Raw genomic sequence first — 20524 nt, forward strand, 5'->3', positions numbered from 1 at the left:
TCTGTGTATACTTTTGGTTCGCTCCAAGGTTTCCATGAAGTGGAAAGGCTGGGCACATAACTGTCATTACTAAATTTGCTTAAATTGGATGTAACCAGAACTTTTAGAAAAAGAATCTGATCAGTCCTTCAAATTTGCCCTCACTGAAGAACATGCCGTGTATATGGGAAAACAACGTGTTTCTACATTTGCTGTAAACTCGGGAGAGATAACTGCTGCTTTTATACTTTTACCTTTGCTGGTATTATCAGGTCCCGATGGATGCATCTTAGGGGGAAGGCAGTACAGCCTTCTGATTGAAGCCAGGAGGAATCAATTTTAAAAAGCTGTTTCCTGATTATGTTGCTTTCAACATAAATTTAGAAACACAGCAAACACCATATTAGAAATAAACGTGCACGTGTCTATGTGTCAATGCACCAGGCACTCCCATTCTGTATGTTGGTGTCTCTGTGTGGTTCTTCGTCCAGGAAATTGAAGCACATGCCCAAGCCTGAATTTTGTCACCAATAATTACAAAACACAATTATCAAATGTCAAATTTTTATTAGAGTGGTATTAAAAAATTCACAGATATGATCAATGTTCCTGTAAGACAAAGAATGGAGTGAAAGGACTCCTTTAAATATTGCACAGATTGAAATTGAAGACTGGACAAGTTGGGTGGTCCCTTCAAATAACAAGAAAAAACATACACCACCATCATAAGGCACATTTGCATTTTCTCAGTTATATACATGATCTGCAAAGTCCTTTTTGCATTAACACTGAACCAAATCTTTAAAGCCTCTGACATGAATAGCATTTATGTAAAGCTATGTTGTAGAACCACATGCACACAGCTGAGGCCTGTATGCAATTTACTGTAAAGAGCTGGTGTACAATGCAAAGGTCTGCAGCTCCCACATCAAAAGTAAATGGTCTGCCAACAAAAGGCTTTCTCCATGCAGTTTGCAGTAAGGGTTTGTCTGAAAAACAGTTCCAAATTTGTAATAAACCACTGCCACACACTGGAGACTTGTAGTATTTTGGTCTGCAAGGGTCAAGTTGAGTGACTTGGATCTTGAAAATCACTGGTTCCCTATATTTATTTTTAAAACAAGACTTCCGCACAATACAACTTCTTTCATAACTGTGGTGAGTGACATTTTAGAATCTGTAAAGTTAATTTATTTGAATCCCAGACTACCATATAGATGACTTTATGACTATTGTTATAAAAAGTCTCACATCACCTTTAATAATGTACTACATTAAAAAAATTTAAAAAATCAAACGATGGCTACATTCACAAAGAACTAACAAACAGAAATGTTTACCTTAATAGTTTTGTATTCAAAAGTTACAAATGAATTTCTCTGAACTAACGTCACATTGCTATATCATAATCTATTAAGTAGTAAGTTAAAGGAAATTCCATTTTAATCTTATAATTTTCCTCTAACAGAAACACCATTTAAAGTTACCATTTTTTCAGCTCAGTAGTAAAGATCCATTATATACAAATGAAAAAATATTCTACTAGTGTCTTTATGATACAGACACTTTGTGCACGTATTGAGGACTTACGAACGTGCCACAGAATTTCCAGTCCTGGCAATCCACTTGTTGGTGGGTCATCTCAATGTTGCTCCTTTTGTTCTATACTCACTCTATCTGCATCCACGCAGAGGGAGAGAAAAACCCTACCTTAGGCCCAAATCTTCAAACATGAACAGTGATCACACTGGTTAGTTAACATAAAACTTCTAAGATTTGGGTAACCTGCAGTTCTTTGAAGCACAAGTACAGCTCATTTATGTCTGCAGTCAAAAATACAGAAAGCTAATAATGCTTACTATGATGAAATCCCAGAATCTACAGGCTGCAGTGCAAAGCTACAATGGAGGCTCTGAGAATACTAATAGATATAATTATTGCAACCCTTCCATTCAGGGGTCTACAATCAACTGTTCACCCATGAGAAATTTAGCTCCAGTGGGCAGATTTTAAGCACTCTCTTCTCCAAACAGGAGAATAGTTGTTTAATAGTTGTTTGTCCAAAATGGATGTTACAACTGTGTTCAGCATCAACCATCAATGCCCATCCACAGACTAAAACCAACTGACAAGATTTCTGAAATATCTACAATTCTACTCCCTTTTAGCAAAGTTGTCTGTCTTGTGTACTTAAGATGAAACCTTGATGTTCTGTTTCTGAGATTCCAGTTCAGCAGCTTGCTGGAGTGCAACATCCACCAGCAACTGAAATCCACTGAAGTCCTGGTGGAGCTCTGGTGGAGTGGGTGGAGGTGTGTTGAACAGTCCGTTGTTAGGACTAGCCGAACCTGTGCACATCATCAAGGCAGTGGGGTTATCGGTGTTGAACAGAGGTTGAACTAACTTCTGGTCAGTTAGTTTTGAGGTTTTCTTACTGTCATTTCCAGAGTCTGGGCAGAAGAGTAAAGGCACGTCCTTGGCCACGGATGTCGTCGCATGACAGATGACTGACGGCCGAACGGATGCGGGTGAGAGAGTGGAGGCTGTAGCTGAACTGGAATTCTCCAGTAGGCTTGGCCCACCTGTTCTTCGTGATGGGGTCAGTTCAGAGGACTTGCTCTTTCGAGAAATGGTGAACTGATGGGGGTCTTTTCCGTCCTTTCGCAGCATATCTGGCAAAAGCCGCCTCCTTGCATTGATGAACCAGTTGGAAACCTTAAGTTTGAAAGCAAGGACAAATAGTTATTTAGCACATTAACTTTGTGGCTGCATGTAAAAAAATACTGTAAATAATGTCAATATCAGATTCATCAATGTTGCAAGCCTCAGTGCATTTGGAAATGGCAGATTCTGTGACATAACACCTGTACAACAATAAGGTTTTGTATAAGATATCCAGTCACAAAATATCACTTTTCTACTCCAGTGTCTTTGACTAAAAAGTGATAATACTCACTGCCTTGCAGTTTTAACAATGGAATCCGAACCAACCCATCATGGGTCTCTAAATGCTTGCTATGGTCAGAAAGGCTGGATAAAGTTCAAACTATCACAAGAACTGTGTTTATTTATTTTAGCTTATTTAGATTCAGCACTAACAAGCTCGACCGACCCAATGAGCCCGAGACACCTAACTGTACCCACGTGACCAAATGGCCTCATCACTTGTATGTCTTTGGAATGTGGGAGGAAACGCACACAGTCACAGGGAGAATGTACAAGTTCCTTACGGTCTGCATCAGAATTGAACCAGGTTCGCTGGCACTGCAAGCCTTCCTTCTGAGCAGAAAAACGACTATCCCCATTGCTCTGAGATTCTAGCTTTGGCTGTCGCTTGTGTCTCCTGTCCTCTTTAAAGTTCAAAGTAAATTTACTATCAGAGTACCTATCCTGGTATTCATGTTCTTGGTGAACGTTCACAGTAAAACAAAGCAGTAGAAGTAATGAAAAACTACAACCAAACAAGAATAACAATGTGCAAAGTGAGCAAATACAAAAAAAAAGTAATAAAACAATTAAATAAATAATACTAAGGACATGAGTTGTAGAGTTCTTGGAAGCGACTGCATAGGTTGTGGAGCCAGTTCAGCGTTGAGTGAAGTTATCCACCCTGATGGCTGTAGTGTAGCAACTGTTCCTGAACCTGGTAGTGTGGGAGCTAAGGATCCTCTGCTTCCTTCCTGATGGCAGCAGCAAGACCTGAGCTTGGCCTGGATGGTGGGGGTCAGTCTGATTTCCTGTACCCCCCCCCCCACCCTTCCAGTTTGTTTTGCCTGCTAATTCAATATGGGAGGGGGAGCGGGAAGAGGAAGGGTCCCGGCCCAAAACGTCGACTTGTACTCATTTCCATAGATGCTGCCTGGCCTGCTTGAGTTCCTGCAGCATTGTGTGTGTGTGTTGTTGAGAGGGGAGAAGCTCCTTCGTAATTTACTGATGAAACTGAATTGGACCATCTGTGCGTCTGTGTGTGTGTCAGCACATTTCCGTGTAGGACAACACAGAGATCAGGAAACTCCATTTATCACGGCTCGGTAAGGTTTGATTTAAGGAGGCAGGCATTTTGGAAGAATTTTCTGCTGCTTCTTCTTCTTCTGAAACTTCACCTTCAATTCCACGGGGCGAGAACGACCATCCGCGCTGCATGGACCTTTCTGTTTGCTGTAACCCAGACAAAGCCCTTGTGAATAGGCAGCGATGTGGAAAGAGTTTGCCGGTGCCGGGGCACGTGACAGCATGGGTGCCTGCTAAACACTGATCAGGTTGTGTAACTTGAAACCGGCGCTGAAGGAATTGCCATTATGGCCCTTCAAATGTGGACCGAGCAACGTAGATGTGTTACACAAAGCACACTGAGTGCTGGGGGAAGGGTGGCAGAGACTGGAGGAGGCAGATGTAAGGAATCTCTAGCACAATTAGCAACGGGAAGATGAGTTTTTTTTAAACTGACTGTAAGACTGAAGTCTAAACAATTCACAGCTCAGGGTTACAGAATGTGCAGTTAAAGGGCATGGCCCCACACGCATTAAATATTTCAAAATAATCGACCAAAGAAATCTTCTGATCCTGGTTCTTCCCCCCCCCACCCCCCAAATATGACCAGTCTTGTTAATCTTTGGGATTTTTGTTTTTTAAATATTCAGCAGTTTTTCGCAACTTATAACTTCATTGCTATGTGTTGTTAACGCCTGACTGAAACCATGAAAAGTAGATTTTACATCATAGGAAAGAAGATACAGACACCAGAAATCAGATTGGAGGGGGAGGGGAATTTCGACTTCTGGGGATCCATTTATGTTGTTCCTTTCATTTAGATTCTAAGGGTCGTTTCCTCGTGTTTACTGCTCAACCTGTTTTCCACAGCAGACACAACTCTCCAGGACCACAGAAAACTAATTTAACAGCAGAAGCAGCAGAAACCAGATCTTGGAACTCAAACTAAAACGTAAAAGCAACTTCAGTGATTTTTGTTAACTGGCCAAAACTAGATGCTTGTCTTGGCTGCCAATCAGGAATTTGGAAGGGAAATTCCAACATACCACTTTGATGAAATTCAAAAAAAATTGCAACATCCAGTTACACTCTCCAGGTTATATATCATTCACTGTCTACACAAAACAAGGTCAACACAACATTTGATTTAAATACACCAAATCAATACAAAATGGCTGAAGAAACTTTAATCTCCCTTTCACTTGCAATCTTAACCACATTAGAAATAAAATCTACCATCATGAAAAATAATGCACCTTTGAATTTTAGCCACAGAACACAATGCTATTTGAAAGATGATTTTTTTCACACTTTCCCAACAAGGAATTGGAGGGTGTTCCCTTTCATCTCCAGAAGAGACATAATTAACAGATATTCATTACCACGGAGATGGAATTAGAGGGAAACTTAACACCACATCTGTGTTTGGTAGGCCTTGGCTTTTGAAGACAGTACTTCCTCTGTTGAAAAACCAGTGTTTATACTCTGGGGCAGACTCACCAATAAAAGAGAACAAAAAAAATCCAAGGTTTCAATGGAAATGAAGTCACTTCTTTTCCCCTCCTCCGCACAGCCCTGATGTTCTGTACTTAAAGTGTTCTTTGTAGAGAAGAGAGCTTATTGATAGAGACCATTGCATCAGAGGATTTGTTACCTTCCACTTTGAATGCATCAAGGATTCTCAGGCCAGGTACAAGTATTGAATAGACAAATATCTTCCTCTTGCCACACAAAATTCAATGAAATGTGTTCTAATAATCTGAACGAGGTGTTTAATGCAATAAAATGCTGTATTTCACCAAGTTACAGAACAGTGAAATAGGTCCTCAGGCCTAACACATCCATACCAACCGATGAACCCACCATTTGCCTTAAACCTTTCTACCTCAAAGTCAAAAGGAAAAGACAGGAATGTTGATATGATAAAACATGAAATTAGGGTGGATGTAAAAGGTAAGGAGTGTCTGAAAATTTGTAAATTTAAATTAAGTTTAAGGAGGAAATTCAGGTTCCGATTCAGGGAAGCTCAATCAATGGTAGGTGTTGGAAGAATTTGTGTTTAATTTTTCTCTTCCCTTGCCTGTAACGCTCCAACCATTCCAACTGTGAATTTGTTTTTGATACCAAATTGGAGACAGTTTTATCCTTTGAGCAATAGCCCATTAGCAAACAAATTATGATTTCCCTAACTCACTCCTTACAGGTTCTGCAACCAATTGACAGGGCAAATTTCATCCCGTTAATCTGCACCAGACTTGAAACCCAACGTAGAAAAGTATTTCCTAAACTATTAAACCTATTATTCTTACCTTAACCATAATGTTTGATATGAAGAGGTCAGATTCCGGGTTTTTAAAGTTAAGACTGACTGCAGGTTTCATACACGTTCTATGTGCAGGTATTAATATTTATTTGAAAATAATTTAACCCTTTGGTTTGACTTTACTAAGAAAGAGAATACTAATAAGGTAAATATGGAGCATTTCTGGAAAAAAATGCTCAAGAAGCACTTTCAATTAGTTTCAGAAACAAAATCAGGTTTATTATCACTAACATATGTTCTGAAATTTGTTGCATTGTGGCAACATTACAGTAAAGAAAAATAGACCAAATTACAACAAGAAATATACAGTGGTTTCTGGTTAATGGACCAACAGTTAATCAGGGCAACCATTTATTTGGGACAACTCTTAAAAGAACAAAAACTAATCAAGAAAATAGCAAAGATTCCATTTGTTCTGTTTGGGACAGTATGTCTCATAAGTGGGACAGGAGACTACTAACGAATAGTGTATAACTAATGTCAGACATGAGCACTTGAGCTGCCGTAGGACAGTACACCGTGCTTAGAGTGAACTTTTTTTAAAGAGTGTCAGTTGCCTATGTGTTCAAAAAGCACAGCAATTTTTTGTCACTGATAGTGGACAAGAAATAAGCAGTAAGACAATTCAGAACTGTTTTGCACACTGCAGTTTCAAACATTCAGGCTTTAAGATGCCAGAAACAGCTGGGAATGAAAATTAAATGATTTCACTACTTCAACAAGTTAGACGATTTGAAGGTATTGACAATCAGCTTGAATGTTACAATGAAAACGACGATTTGGAAGATGCAGTCATCGAAAGCATTGTATGAATGCAGTCCATGATCTACACTAGTGCTCATTTTGTTCACTTACAATCAAAAGAACGTGGCAGTGTACACTGGATGAATTCCTATGTCAACAACTATTAGGAACTAATACAGTTTTATAGTATTGTGGTGGCATTGATAGTGTTTAACCTGTTCTATATTCTATTTAAATACAGAATTTGTTACTCAGATAAACAGTAGTTTGTCTTTTTTATACGATTGCCATGAAACTATGGTTAATTAGGATAGCCGCTTAAATTGGGCCAAAATGTACTGGCCCAAAGTGTCCCAATTCACCATCCAGAGAGTGGAATTTGTTGCTACGGGCAGCTGTGGAGGCCAAGTCATTGGATATACTTAAGGCAGATTGTTGAGTGATTCTTGTTTAGTCAGGGCATAAAGGGGTATGGGGACAAGGCAGGAGATTTGGGTTGAGAGGGAAATGGATCAGCCATAATGAAATGACAGAACAGACTCAATGGGCCACATGCATCTTATGGTCTAGTTAACTAGCATTTATAGAGTTAAAACATTTGACAAACTGATGACAGTGGATGAACATTGTGCATATATTTGCAACATTTGTCAACTTAGTATTTGGAATTTTCGTATTTGTAAACATAAAACAAGCCTTGTTGCCATACTAAGCTGGTCAAGAAGGGAAAAATGTTTGTTGCTTAACATTTAAACATTCAAAAGATTCAAAAGGGAATAAGAGAAATACCTGAGGGGAAAAATGCAGCTGTGAGAAAGGGCATTGGGATTAATTAGGTAGTTTCACTAAACTGCAACTATTGGCCACCCTTTAGGAGTGGATCATTGGATGAATTTGAGATCCGTTCGCATAGTACATAACCTAATTTGCCCTTGTTCTGATGAAGGACTATGCATGAAACGTCAACATTTTTTTTCTGCTGAGAGCTTGCAGCAGTTTCTATTTTTGTTTCCAACTTCTGCAGCAGATTTTCTCCTATAACCTGAAAACTAAGTTCCTGCCAGACTCACTCTAGCTGTCTCATTTCCAAGTGGACGGTTTTATTATATTTTCTCAGAAAACTTGGCTTTCATTAATAAGCAGCTTTTAAACAGAAGTTTCTGTGAGAAAACAGTTGTAAGGTAGTTGTAACCGTAGGGCGTCAATACAAGGCTGTTGCTGCTGGCAGCAACACCAAAGAGATGAATGCCGGCTTCATTAGGCTTGGGAGACTGCTCACGGAAACAGGTCTACACAGCTACTGGCTTCTGACAAGTTGACTTTGATTCTGCCACTGGCATTAATGTGGCATTCAACGCCAGCAGATTTAAACACTGGCTCTGAGCTTCAGGTCTATCAGCAAATAAATCCGAACGATTTCACCAACGCAGTTAATCATTACTGTCATGTAACCAAAAATCTAGCTGCTTTGAAACAAGATTTGGTCGCATTACTAAATGAGAAACAAGCTATTAGGGGGAATAAGCAATCTGTAAGTTTCAAAGGCTGTCATTATTACCACAGCTCTGTCAGTTGCCTACAGTTGATTAACTGCTCTCCCAGCTTACATGGACCCTGGCTATAAAGGTGCTACACATGAGGGTGGCAGACGCTGCCTGAATTCATTTCCAGCCTTTGCTGCAGTCATCTCACGTTAAATGGTTGGTTCTTAGAAAAACCAAAGTCAGAAAAGATGGTGGGAACTCTCAGAAGTTCAGTCAGTGCAGGTGGAAGGGAGATGGAAGCTAATATTTGCCTTGCAGACATTTAAATTTTCCTGGCAAAGTTTCCATAGGCTCTGTTTCCAGCTACTACATGGGTAATTGCATAGAAAATGCAATATCAAAGTAATAATTATAAAGTAGAAAAAGTGATACCAAATATGAGGATGTGTGAAGCGGTTAGTGGGGAGGGGGGGGGGGGTAATGATTAAGGACTATAGATTTTTTAGTTTAAATTTTGAAGCAAAGATTTAGATCATTATGTGGTTCAATTGATTTATCTAACCTTCACAGCAGCACCGGCAAGGAATTATAAAATGGAAATTGCTAAATAAAGTGTTAAGATCGTGTCACCCAACATTAGGACAGGACCTGGATTCTAGCCTGTCTTTTTAGGCCATATTTAGATTGAAGGCCAATGGCGCACATTCCTCGTTAATAGTTCTGCGGTGACTAACGAAGCAACAAGCCAATTTTGAAAAGATCCATCTTGTTTTCCAATCACTTCTAAGCTTCATTATCTACGCCTCTAGATTCTAGAAGAAGAACTGGAGTCTAAAGCTTAAATCTACTTCCAAACAAAAACACAATAAACAACACCAATAACCAATAAAAGTACTTTTCCCTTGGAGTATCGTGAGCAATTTTGGGCCCCTAATCTAAGAAACAATGTGCTGGCATTTGAGAGTCCAGAGGTTTACGAGAGGTTCCCAGTAACGAAAGGTTTAAGGTATGAGAAACGTCTGATGCTCTGCGACTGCTTGTCGGAATTTAGAAGAATGGGGATGAGGGCAGGGGGAGATCCCAGTGAAACGTATTGAATATTAAAAGACCTAGACAGAGTGGATGTGGAGAGGATGTTTCCTACAACAGGGAAATCTAGGACCAGAAGGCAGGGCCTCAGAATACAAACAGCGTCCCTTTAGAAGAGATGAGGAGGAATTTCTTTAGCCAGACGGTGGTGAATCTGTGAAATCCAGTCCCACAGATGGTGGTGGAGGTCAAGTCATTGGTTATATTTAAAGAGGAGGTTGATATGTTCTTGATCAGCAAGGTTATGAGAAGGCAGGATAATGGAGTTAATAAATCAGTCATGATGGAACGGCAGAGCAGCAGGGCAGAATAGCCCAATCCTGCTCCACTGTCTTAAGGAAGTTTGTTGTTGAGGGTAGAAATCTCTAAAACTATTTGTCTAGAATATCACGATAATCCAGATCAAGATATTTCATACGCATGTCGAATTTCACTACAATGATTACCACGTTCCCAGAGGACCCTGTCCTAACTCTAAAAGGATCGGTGTACCTAGTGTTATCATTCCAGGGAATATTTCCGACAAGAAATGTGTAAGATCTAAATAAAGTGCTTCTGAATCACGCTATATGCATCTAATAAAACTTCAAGATTTCCACCCAAGTAATTCTTTGACTTAGATGTACAAGATAATGAGAGGCTTTGACCGTGCGGAGAGTCAGGGCTGAAATGGCTAGCACAAGAGGCCTTAGTTTTAAGGTGCTGGGGAGTAGGTACAGAGGAGGTGTCAGGAGTAAGTTTTTTTTTACGCAGAGAGTGGTGAGTGCATGGTGAGTGGCGGCGGCAGTGGAGGCAGAAACAACAGGGTCTTTTAAGAGACTCCTGGATGGATACATGGAGCTTAGAAAAATAGAGGGCTATGGGTAAAGCCTAGGTAGTTCTTAGGGAAGGTCATGTTCGGCACAGCTTTGCGGGCTGAGGGCCTGTATTGTGCTGTGTATTTCTATCTTTCTAAAACAATATACTGTAGCCCAACCTTGCTAAAACTGCACAGATGATTACAATTACAATCTATTTTATACATGACTACTGCCCTGTCTATGAATAACCAAGTATAAACTGAATGAAAGGAGCACAAAACTACATAAACACCACTTTAGTTAAAGATGAAAGTGCCAGCTTCCATTGGGGACTTGTGAGTGACTTCGATCTACATAAAATCCCAAACTATCATCCGACAATCGCTATTTGTCTGCTGGATTGGATAGCCTGAGCAGCTCACTTACCATGTCTTTTAGAGGCAGATATTAAGCACACAATTGACATAACCTTCCGTGTGATCAAATTCAATTGCATTCCAAAAGAAATGGGTACTTCAATGCAGGGATTATGCTAGAATGAAATTTTGGAAACTGCTAGATAAACAGGATGCAGATTCACATTTGACATTTTACTTCCCAGCAGCCTACTCTTTGTCTGAAATAATCTATCACAGGGACACAGATGCGTAGCAGGTTGCAGAGTGTTTGTGTGTGCGCGTGTGTGCACACATAGCAATACACGTCAAAAGAAATCACTCATCTGGACAACAGCACAGGCTTCCCACACATCCCGCAATCCTGTTTCTTTTTATTATGAAGATTCTTTGAAAGGAGGTTCTAGAGCTGCAATTCCCTCCTTCCAAAACTACTCTTTTAAGCGAAGAGTGTTCTAACAGGAGGCTGGTCACCCAAATTTCCACCCACAAAACACCCCTCAAAGTTGCATTCTGGTTATAGTTGTTTTTTATTAAACTGACTGGCACATTGTATTAATTCATCCACCTGCAGGTGAGTGACCCCACTAGTACACGTTTTCTGTTTCGGGTGGCAAAGTGGTACACCTGCTGGAGCCTCACGACAACCTAGGTTCAATCCCGGCTACTGGGGCTCTTGTGTGCGGAGCCCACAAAGTTCTCCCTGTGACCACATGGATTTCCTCCCTTAGACCAAAGACTCGTCTGTTAGCAGATTAATTGGCCACTGTAAATTGTCCCTAGTCGTGGGTGAGTGGAAGAATGTGGGTGGAGTTGATAGGAATGTGGAGAGAAACAGGCTCAGTGTCAGATTAGTGAAAATGAGTGCTCGATGGTCTGTGCAGACTAGACTGTCTACTTGGGACACTGCTCTGCTGTGATGCTATGATTCCACAGGTGCTTACAGACAATAAGTACCTTTGTTAAATAATTATTTTCACACTTAAACACAAGACGTTGTGAACACACTGATGGACCAAAGCCACCATTCTGACCAATTCCATCACCACCCCATAATTCAACACAGCCACAATCCAGAACTGGTCACTAGAAACACAACAATACAAGCTGAAAGGTAGTTAATGTTTTAATGCTTCATACAACTGCATCTTACTGAGAAAACTACAAACAGCAGAGGTTAATCACATCTACTGGCATTTTCCCCACATTAAAACTCCACTTCTTCATCCAGTTAGTAAATAAAACATCAGTCATTTAAGCAACAAGCAAAATGCTGGAGGAACTCAGCAGGCCAGGCAACATCTATGGGAAATCATTTAAATTGTGAATTTTGATTTATGAACTGTTTTAAGAAAATTGTTGAAACATCTCAAAGCATAAACTCCAGAAACCAAAATATTACTATCAGGTTCGGTGGTCAGAATTCAAATGTAAAATATTCCGAGAGACTGCACTATTAATCCAAATACGACCATGCACTGGGAAACTATGTGACACAGGCGCTTCCTCTGGGAACTAATAAATGTACACCACCCCCACCCTCTTAAATGGTCTTTTTTTAATGATCACTTGCCACAATTTGCATGGCTCTGATTTTGTTGCATTTTAAACAGTCCATGTGAATTCTCCAGCAGGGAGAGTACAACAAGGGGAAAGAAACAAAAGAAAGCCAAATCATTACAAGTACACACCAAGTTGTAAATTATCACCATTGTGGGGGAGGGTGAAGGGGATCATCAACACAAAGAGATAAGGTAACTCAATAACATAAGAACAATGGACAGGAAGTATGTTTTAGAAAATAAAATCCAAAACTTACACTGAGATCTTTTTCCTAAATAGGAACACTTCCAGTTTAAATTTGGGCAGCTGTAAAACTGTAGTTGAAGTGTGAGGAGTGGGTAAACAAAGCTATGACTGGAAACCATAGCTGTGCATTTATATAGCGCCTTTCACTACACCCTTTGGAAGTGAACATTACAAACCTATAAAGGGCAATAAAATAACAGAAGGGCACATCTGCTTCCTCCACAGTTGTCTGAGAATATAATCCTTCAGTACTTGAGGAGCTTCCCCGTAGCTTTATGAGAAAATCCCCGGGTTCACTTCCACCCATCTTAGCTGATAGATGCGGACAGATGCTCAACAAAATGGTATCTGTCACGACTGTGGCAAATTCAATCTCATCATCCTCCCTGATATACTTCATCCTATAACAGGCCATCGATGCGCAGAACAACATTACTGCCATTGCCTGACTCCATTCTACCTACTTAGTCACATCCAGATAGGCACGTATCTACAGCATTACCTCTGAAGCCCAATGAGGATCAACTCTTTGTCCTCTATTGTACCTCGTCTGATTGCTTCTCAGCAGCAAATTTAAAAGCAGGTGATGAAAATTTGTCCTCGAACCTGAAAAATTACACTGAGGTACAATGTCAGCTACAATCCTAATGAACAGTAGGACAGGTTCAAGGGGCTGAATGGCCTACTCATGCTTGCGTTCACACATTCTGTGGTTAATACACTGACTGTACATTGTAGGAATGTCCTCAAATTCCTACAATCAATTTTAAAATTCTTACTCGTTTACAAATTTATCCCCACCCGCACCTCCCTCTTTCACTGCCAACATCCCAGCCACCCTTACGAGTTCCCCGTAGTGCTAGTTATTTGATAAGACTCTTATGAAGCACATTGAGATGCTTTTGTATAAAATAGATGCCGTACTAATGGAACTTATTCTTTTATGCCAGAAGACATTTTACAGTGCAGCACTCAGTAGAGAAAACATACTGAACTATAACTAAAGCCCACATCAGTTTGACTCAACAAATTTGTTGCTGCTCAATTAGATGCAACTAACAACATCCCTAAACAATGTTTCAGTATTTTTTATTACACCGAGGGGGAGGGGAGGCATTTCACACCATCGCGTCTATAGCAATTCACACAACGTTCAGGTGGCCCCCGTTTTTCGAACGTTCGCTTTATGACAACTCACAGTACGAAAGACCTACATTAATACCTGTTTTTGCTAACCAAAGAGGATTATCACTTTTACAAAAAAAAGACACCCGCTTTATACACGTGTTTGCCCCGAGGAAGACTGCCATGACCGCGAAGCCTTGTGCATGCAGTTGTTTGCACATGTGGGTACATACCGATTTTTTTCTCCAAATTGATTTTGGCTCGCTGTCTTCCCGATTTTGATAAGTGAAACTACACCGTACATACAATATTTCTACTTTATATAGGCTGTATAGTAATCATATTATTCCTGCTTTTACTATATGTTCATGTTATTTTGGGTTTTATGTGCTATTTGGTTTGATTTGGTAGGTTATTTTTTGGGTCTGGGAACGCTCAAAAATTTTTCCCATTTAAATTAATGGGAATTGCTTCTTCGCTTTACGACATTTCGGCTTACAAATGGTTTCACAGTAACACTCTAACTTCGGATGGGGGGTGGGGGAGACCTGTAATCTATTTTCCCTATTGACTCCTTCCCAGATTCTACGACTTCCCTGACTTCCCTACATGAGGGGAATTTTAAACTGGCCAATTAACACAGCAAACTGCGTGACTTTGGGATGTGGAAAGAAAACAGATGGTGGGGGTTGTGAATCACAGTAAGAACTTGCAAACTCCACAACGGCAGCACCAGAATTCAGGACTGAACCTGGGTGACTGGAGCTAAGGGGCCGGAAATCTGGCTGTGGCACTGGTAATTTATGTTGAATAATTACTACTTTGTGAAAAAAAAGCACCAGCTGGCCTGTGACATGCTCTGGATTCATCCAGACCATGCCTGAGGGCTGCTAGTCAAGGTGCAGCTGTATTTAATCTTGTGTGTCCATTTTAGGCCAGTATTCAGCCATTGGCTGGGGTCTAAATAGACACATTCTCCAGACTAATGGGTGAGGGAAGTTTCTGTAGTTCGACAGCTGCTTAAAAATCCCCAGCTCATCCTGCTGAGGGAAGGCTAAGGCATCAAGGTCAAAAAAAGGCAGCTATTCTTGCTTTTTATCTCTTTCCCAATATACTCACAATGCTTGTTTTAGGAACAGCTTCTCCACCCACCAACACCACCCCCCCACCATCAGATTCCTGAACAGAATGAACCATGAGCACTACCTTTGTGTATTTAATACTTGAGTAATCTTGTGTACATGTTGGTTGATGAAGCATTCTTATTCTTTAAATAATTACAGGCTATGTGTATAAATACGTGAATTACATGCGTCATCACGCTACGACGTGATATACGGTGGGCGCCTTGCTTAAGTTGGGCCTGCATTTCCAACTCATGTCTTCCTTCAAATTAGTTCAATGTTTTGAAGTTACAAAACATAACTACCTCACTATTTTGCCTCTCTTTGCACCAAATTCATATATTAATTACTTATTGTAATTTCAAGGTTTTTATGCATTGCAAAGCAACACACTTCATGACATACTGTCAGTGATATTAAACTTGAGTCTGATGTCTGAAGTGGCTTAGGCCTGAAGTAACTTCTCCTAATACGCTATACATGTTGGCCTGTTTAAGTCACGGGAACATAGCCATTCAATTCCCTGGGTCTGCACCAACATTCAATAAGATCTTGGCTGAATCTGTCACTTTCCTGCACTAAAACCATTTCCTTTGACACCCCACCCCAACCCACTCCCAAAATCTAATGATCTATCTTACTCAAGGAAGCAAATAACTGTAAAACTTTTTTTGAGATTTGGTTGTAATTTCAGTGTAAGGCAGGAGATTAACAGTCCAGACTGCGAATTACAACAGCATCATCTGTGTGAGTGCCAGTATCACAAGAGGCTAATAGATACGTTGGTTTAAAGGTCAAGCATTTGTTGCTTTGCAACTATAAAAGTCAGCAAGTCACTACTTCAAATCAAATATGTACCTGACATTTTACAATGTGTGCAGGTATCTATTTAATTTTTTTGATGTAAAGTTACGTTTGCTGGAGATGAGTCCCTTTGTAACAAGGACATGTGGTGAATGTAATTTGAAAGCAAAGACTTAGCTCTTTATTAATTACAAAGATAGACTAGATACCCTAACCCAACATCTGTTCACAACTCACTTTCTTGGAAACGGCTAGTTCAACTATAGCATGGAAGGGTTCTAGATTTGTATTTGATGTGTCTCTTAGAATCTGCATACACCAGGCCAACTATGGGACTTGCTAACAAGCAGTTTTAACTGCCTGCACGGGAGTACACTTTTAAAGAGGCAAACGGAATGCCTGCTGCTCTTCAAACTTCAACACAAAGGAACTCTATCTTTTTTTTTGCCAAATCCACTCTTAAATCCCCCTAACACTGCAAATTAATTAAATGTTTGGATAATGCACGTTCAAGGCTTGCTCAGGAATTTACCAATAAAATCACCAGAAAACAAAATATTACATTTCAAACTAGTGTTTGAAAGCACTTTTTATATGCATCTTGAAATTCTATTACTTTTCCAGACAACCCAGGCTCAGAGTAAACAATACTAACAAGAGCTTTTCTTCCCAACTCCGGCAGGACAGACGAGATTGCAATAAACACCGACAGGAAATGGCTTTCCTAACACTTTTTCAGACCAACGTGGGCATGTCAACTGAGTTGATATTTTGACTGCTGCACAATGTCAGAGGCATCGTGAGATCCATTTTTATCCTAAGCTTTAAAGTCAACTGGTTATAAACCAACTTCCAATTCAGTTTAAAGATCTGTTTTACTATTTTTGTTTGCAATAAAACATCCATTAAGCCTCAGTCACAGCTCTCCATAAATTTAAAAGGACTTGGGAGAAAAAAAAGCTTAGATCGATTACAAGAAATCACATTGACTACAGCCATGTAACAACAGACAGTGATGTGGAAGCAGACTGGTTTCACTGTCGGCATCATGTAATCAGCTGTACATCCCCTAACGCACACTATTAGTAATCGGGATATTCAGCACAAAAAAAAAACAAAGTTTAAGAGATGCAAAGTTGCGTCAAGGCATAGCACAAAAAACAAAGGTGAGGGCAGACTGGCAGTGTCGCTCATCCTGATGGTAAAACTCCACATGACGGGAAAAAAAACACAATGACCGAAGGAAACTTCCCCATTCCTCAAGGCAATCAAGCAGGCGCCAGCTTGTGCTTCTCCAAGCTGCCTCGACAGAAATATTTAACTGCCCCCTCCCCCAACCAATATGTCCTTTGGAACACAAGAGCCATGCAGCGGGGTGTCTAACCTGCAGCCATTAAGCCCTGACAATCTGGCTCTTGAGGGTCAGGAAACCCAAATCCGCTTGCATTTTATTTTAATTTGCTCATTTATCCTGCGTGATGGAAGCAACGTCGCTTCCCGGCGAATAAATCCTGAATCGTAAGTTTCCCCTGGCATGAGATACAAACTGATGTGAATCTTTGTGCAAACTCGCTTGGCAGGCGCCACACATTCTCACTAATGTCAAGTCCTTTTATTTTACCTTTAGTTCGCTAATTTCTTGAAAAAGAGTTTCCCTTATGTTACACGTCAGCCTTAGCGGGCGGTCCTCGGAATCTCCGACATGCAGAGTTACAGGGTTAATTTCCCCACTCGGATCTTGCCTCCCTCCCAGGGTCTCCGGCACAAGCGAGGTCAGGTAGCCGGCCTTCGCTCTGGCCACTCACTCCCTCACCATCTCAAGCAAGCACTTAACGAGAGCGGCCACAGAACCACAAGCCGCAGGGCAGACAGACTCTGAGGCGAGGAAGGTAGCCAATGTCCTACCTGCAGTACAGTCAGGTTCGCCTGTCCGGATAAGCTCAGCTTCTCCTGCTCCGACGGGTAAGCGTTCAGCCGGTGTTCGTAAAGCCAGTCCCGCAGGATCTTCACCGACTCCTTGGAAAAAATCACGTGGCGCTTCCTCTTCTTGGAGCTGGCCATGTCCGAGGCCAAGCTGCCGTCGTCTTCCCCGGTGTCGCTATCCGACATGGCCAAGTCCCCTGGTCTCCTCTGCCCACCAGTGAAGGCTGCTCGGAGGCGGACGGAGGGAGAGGCAACAAGCAACACGAAGCGTTAGTTACTGGGTGCTAGTTACATAGCAGAAACTACAACACAAAACCCTCCGGGGCAGATCACTGAAAACCAAAGGTGGTAGGAGGAGGTGGGATGGGGGTGGGGGTGAAATTTGAAAGTCAGTGAAGCGGAACGAAGTCCTTCACTCAGCTCCACGCTGTTTATATTTAAAATGCATCAACACGTTCAAAGGGAAAATCTCCATTCATCTGCAAGAATGCAAACATCTCGCTCACAATCCTCCTTCAAACTCTTGTCAACAAAACAAAAAAAGTCAAAAGCAAAAAAAAATGGAAAGCACACAATAAAACTCGGGAAGAAACTTTGCCGCCATTGACACGCAGCTGAACACTGTCGCTTTTGTTGCAGTGAAACAGGAACTTGCGCGGGTATTCCCAGCTCAAACTAACCCCATCTGTCAGATCAACACTCCCAGAGGAAGTTCTGCAAATTAAAATAAACCCACTCTTTTTGAGGTTGCTTTGCGGGGAGGCCAGTAGTTAAGTTAGCGAAGTTACACCATTTAAAATCTCGTGTCAAGGAGTCTTAGGTTCTGGTTAATAAACTAACTCCACGGATTCCCCCTTGAGTTTTCGGTGACAAAACAGGCGTCCACACACAGGCAGAACTAGGTCCTAGGACGCGTGCTTTGCAAAACAAAAGGAGGCGAACACGCCGAATTCAACGTTTTGCTAGCGATGCCATGCTTTACTCTTGTTTTTACAAGCAAGGCATCTCGACAGAAGCAGCAATCCGCATTCAAGGCCACTCACTCACTCCCACAAATGGGACCTCATGCATTTCAAACACCTCTCACCACATTTTTAAAAAAAAACTCTGAAACTCATAAGAAAATTTCCCACCAAATTCTCGGCCGGGGTGGGGGGGGAGGGAGCTGAGAAAGAGAGAGAGAGAAAAAAATAATCCCAAAGCAACCAGCCAAAAAAACAATCCCAAACAACAACCTCCAGCCCTCCCATTGTTCGTAACGCCAGCATTCTGACAGCGTGCCAGTTACACAGTTCCCTGCACCAAGGTCACACACCTCACCTACCTTTCTTTGCAGCTTTCATCTTGCTCCGCTTTTAATGTTCCTGCCAGCCGACGGAGTTTGGATTTTGTAGCTTCATATAAAAGTGCAAAGGCGGAGGAGGGTGGGAGAGAACTGAGCACGTTTTATGTGTTGTGTGTAGGTCTGCCGCTCTACTCGCCTTCTCCCCTCCCACCCCCTATGCGAGGACAGCGTGGCGCAGTTAAACAAAGCTCCGGCTTGCCTCTCTCTCTTTCTTTACCTGCCGCTGATCCTGATTGCAGTGCTGACGGGCGCCTCCACACCACTCCTGACAACTCTCTGACAGCTCACCCCGGAAACGACCTGCCACTGACGTCAACTGCAATCACAACTTGCTGTGGAGCTGCAGCAACATGACACACACACACACACACACACACACACACACACACACACACACACACACACAGACACACACACACACACACACACACACACACACACACACACACACACACACACACACACACACACACACACACACACACACACCTTCTATCGTAACTTCCACGCAGCAGTAATGGATCATTTGCAACTATAATTAAATAACGTTCGGCTGAATTAAATGCCAGAATCTCTTTAACAATTATTATTTCCCTTTTGCATAACAAAAGCTTTTTATTCTTTCTTTCAGAGCAGGAGATAATGATGTTTTGCTATGCATTCTAAAAATAGTCATTAATCTAAATTATGTCTTGGTAAACATCCATCAATATATATCCGTTTTGGAGGAACGTTTTTAATATTTGCCAAACACACGTACAAGTGCATTTCGAAACTACAGTGTTGGTAGTGAATGTTTAATACATTTGTGCAGTATTAGCAAAATCCGCTAGGTGCTAACTCGTTTTAAATAGATGTTTACAGTATAGACGCACTAAGCTTTAGCATATTGAAGGGAGACTTCGGGCTGTACCTCAACGGGATGATGCACTGTGGTAGGATTATAAGTAAACTTGCTTTCTCCCCGGCATGTTTTTTCATGTACAATGAAAATTAATAAAAGGTATATCTAAGTAAAAAATATCCATCCCTTCTAGTTTACCACACATCGTACAGCAAGGTATTAAGGTCTCTATAACCCAGCAAACCTCATTCTCAAGCGGTGTCAGAGGTGGGGCTGACGGATCAGTAACTTCATAATGTTTTAATTATTTTTGTTCTCCTTGGGTTCCTTTCTCATCCTTACTGCTGCGAAGATAAGACTTTGGTGATAAGGAGGATTGAATTTGCATTCTCATCTGTGGCTGGACCTGCTGTCTCACCAATGTTGAATCAGTAGGACGGGTAGCCAGAGGAAATGGAAATTACTGTGCTTTGCGGTGTCTACCCATTTTAAAGCCTAATATCTGGTAATTTTATACATAGTGAAGGAAATTAAAGAGTCACAAAGAAATACAGCATGGAGAGAGTCCTCTTGGCCTAAATGGCTCACGCAGACCAAGGTGAACATAGAAGCTATTCCCAATTGACTGCATTTGACTTATATCCCTCTAAACCTATCAAAATTCCTGTTCAAAGATGAGAAAATCTGCAGATGCAGGGAACCCAAGCAAACACACACAAAATGCTGGGCAGAGGCCAGACAGCATC

At 41.2% G+C, this 20524-nt stretch overlaps 1 protein-coding gene across 2 annotated transcripts; it reads right to left on the minus strand.

Annotated features, from left to right (window-relative positions):
- Positions 1-526: 526 nt before the first annotated feature.
- On the minus strand, positions 527-19299 carry LOC132399872 (homeobox protein TGIF2-like). 2 transcript variants are annotated; one of them, XM_059980735.1, is made up of 3 exons: positions 19152-19299; positions 17572-17813; positions 527-2694 (listed from the first exon to the last, which is right to left on the minus strand). In XM_059980735.1, exons 2-3 carry the CDS (start codon positions 17773-17775, stop codon positions 2170-2172), a joined length of 729 nt encoding a protein of 242 aa, XP_059836718.1. In that variant the 5' UTR covers positions 17776-17813; positions 19152-19299; the 3' UTR covers positions 527-2169. The 2 variants fall into 2 exon arrangements, with proteins under 2 accessions (XP_059836718.1, XP_059836717.1); XM_059980734.1 differs by lacking the exon at positions 19152-19299 and adding an exon at positions 18914-19145.
- Positions 19300-20524: the final 1225 nt, after the last annotated feature.

Source organism: Hypanus sabinus, chromosome 9 (genome assembly GCF_030144855.1).
Source record: "Hypanus sabinus isolate sHypSab1 chromosome 9, sHypSab1.hap1, whole genome shotgun sequence".
Classification (NCBI taxonomy): Eukaryota; Metazoa; Chordata; class Chondrichthyes; order Myliobatiformes; family Dasyatidae; genus Hypanus; species Hypanus sabinus.

Coding starts and splice junctions, on each gene's coding strand:
- LOC132399872 (XM_059980734.1), bottom strand. Junction 2,695..17,571: donor CGAACCTGACTGTACTGCAG/GTAGGACATTGG, acceptor TTCAAACTTAAG/GTTTCCAACTGGTTCATCAA.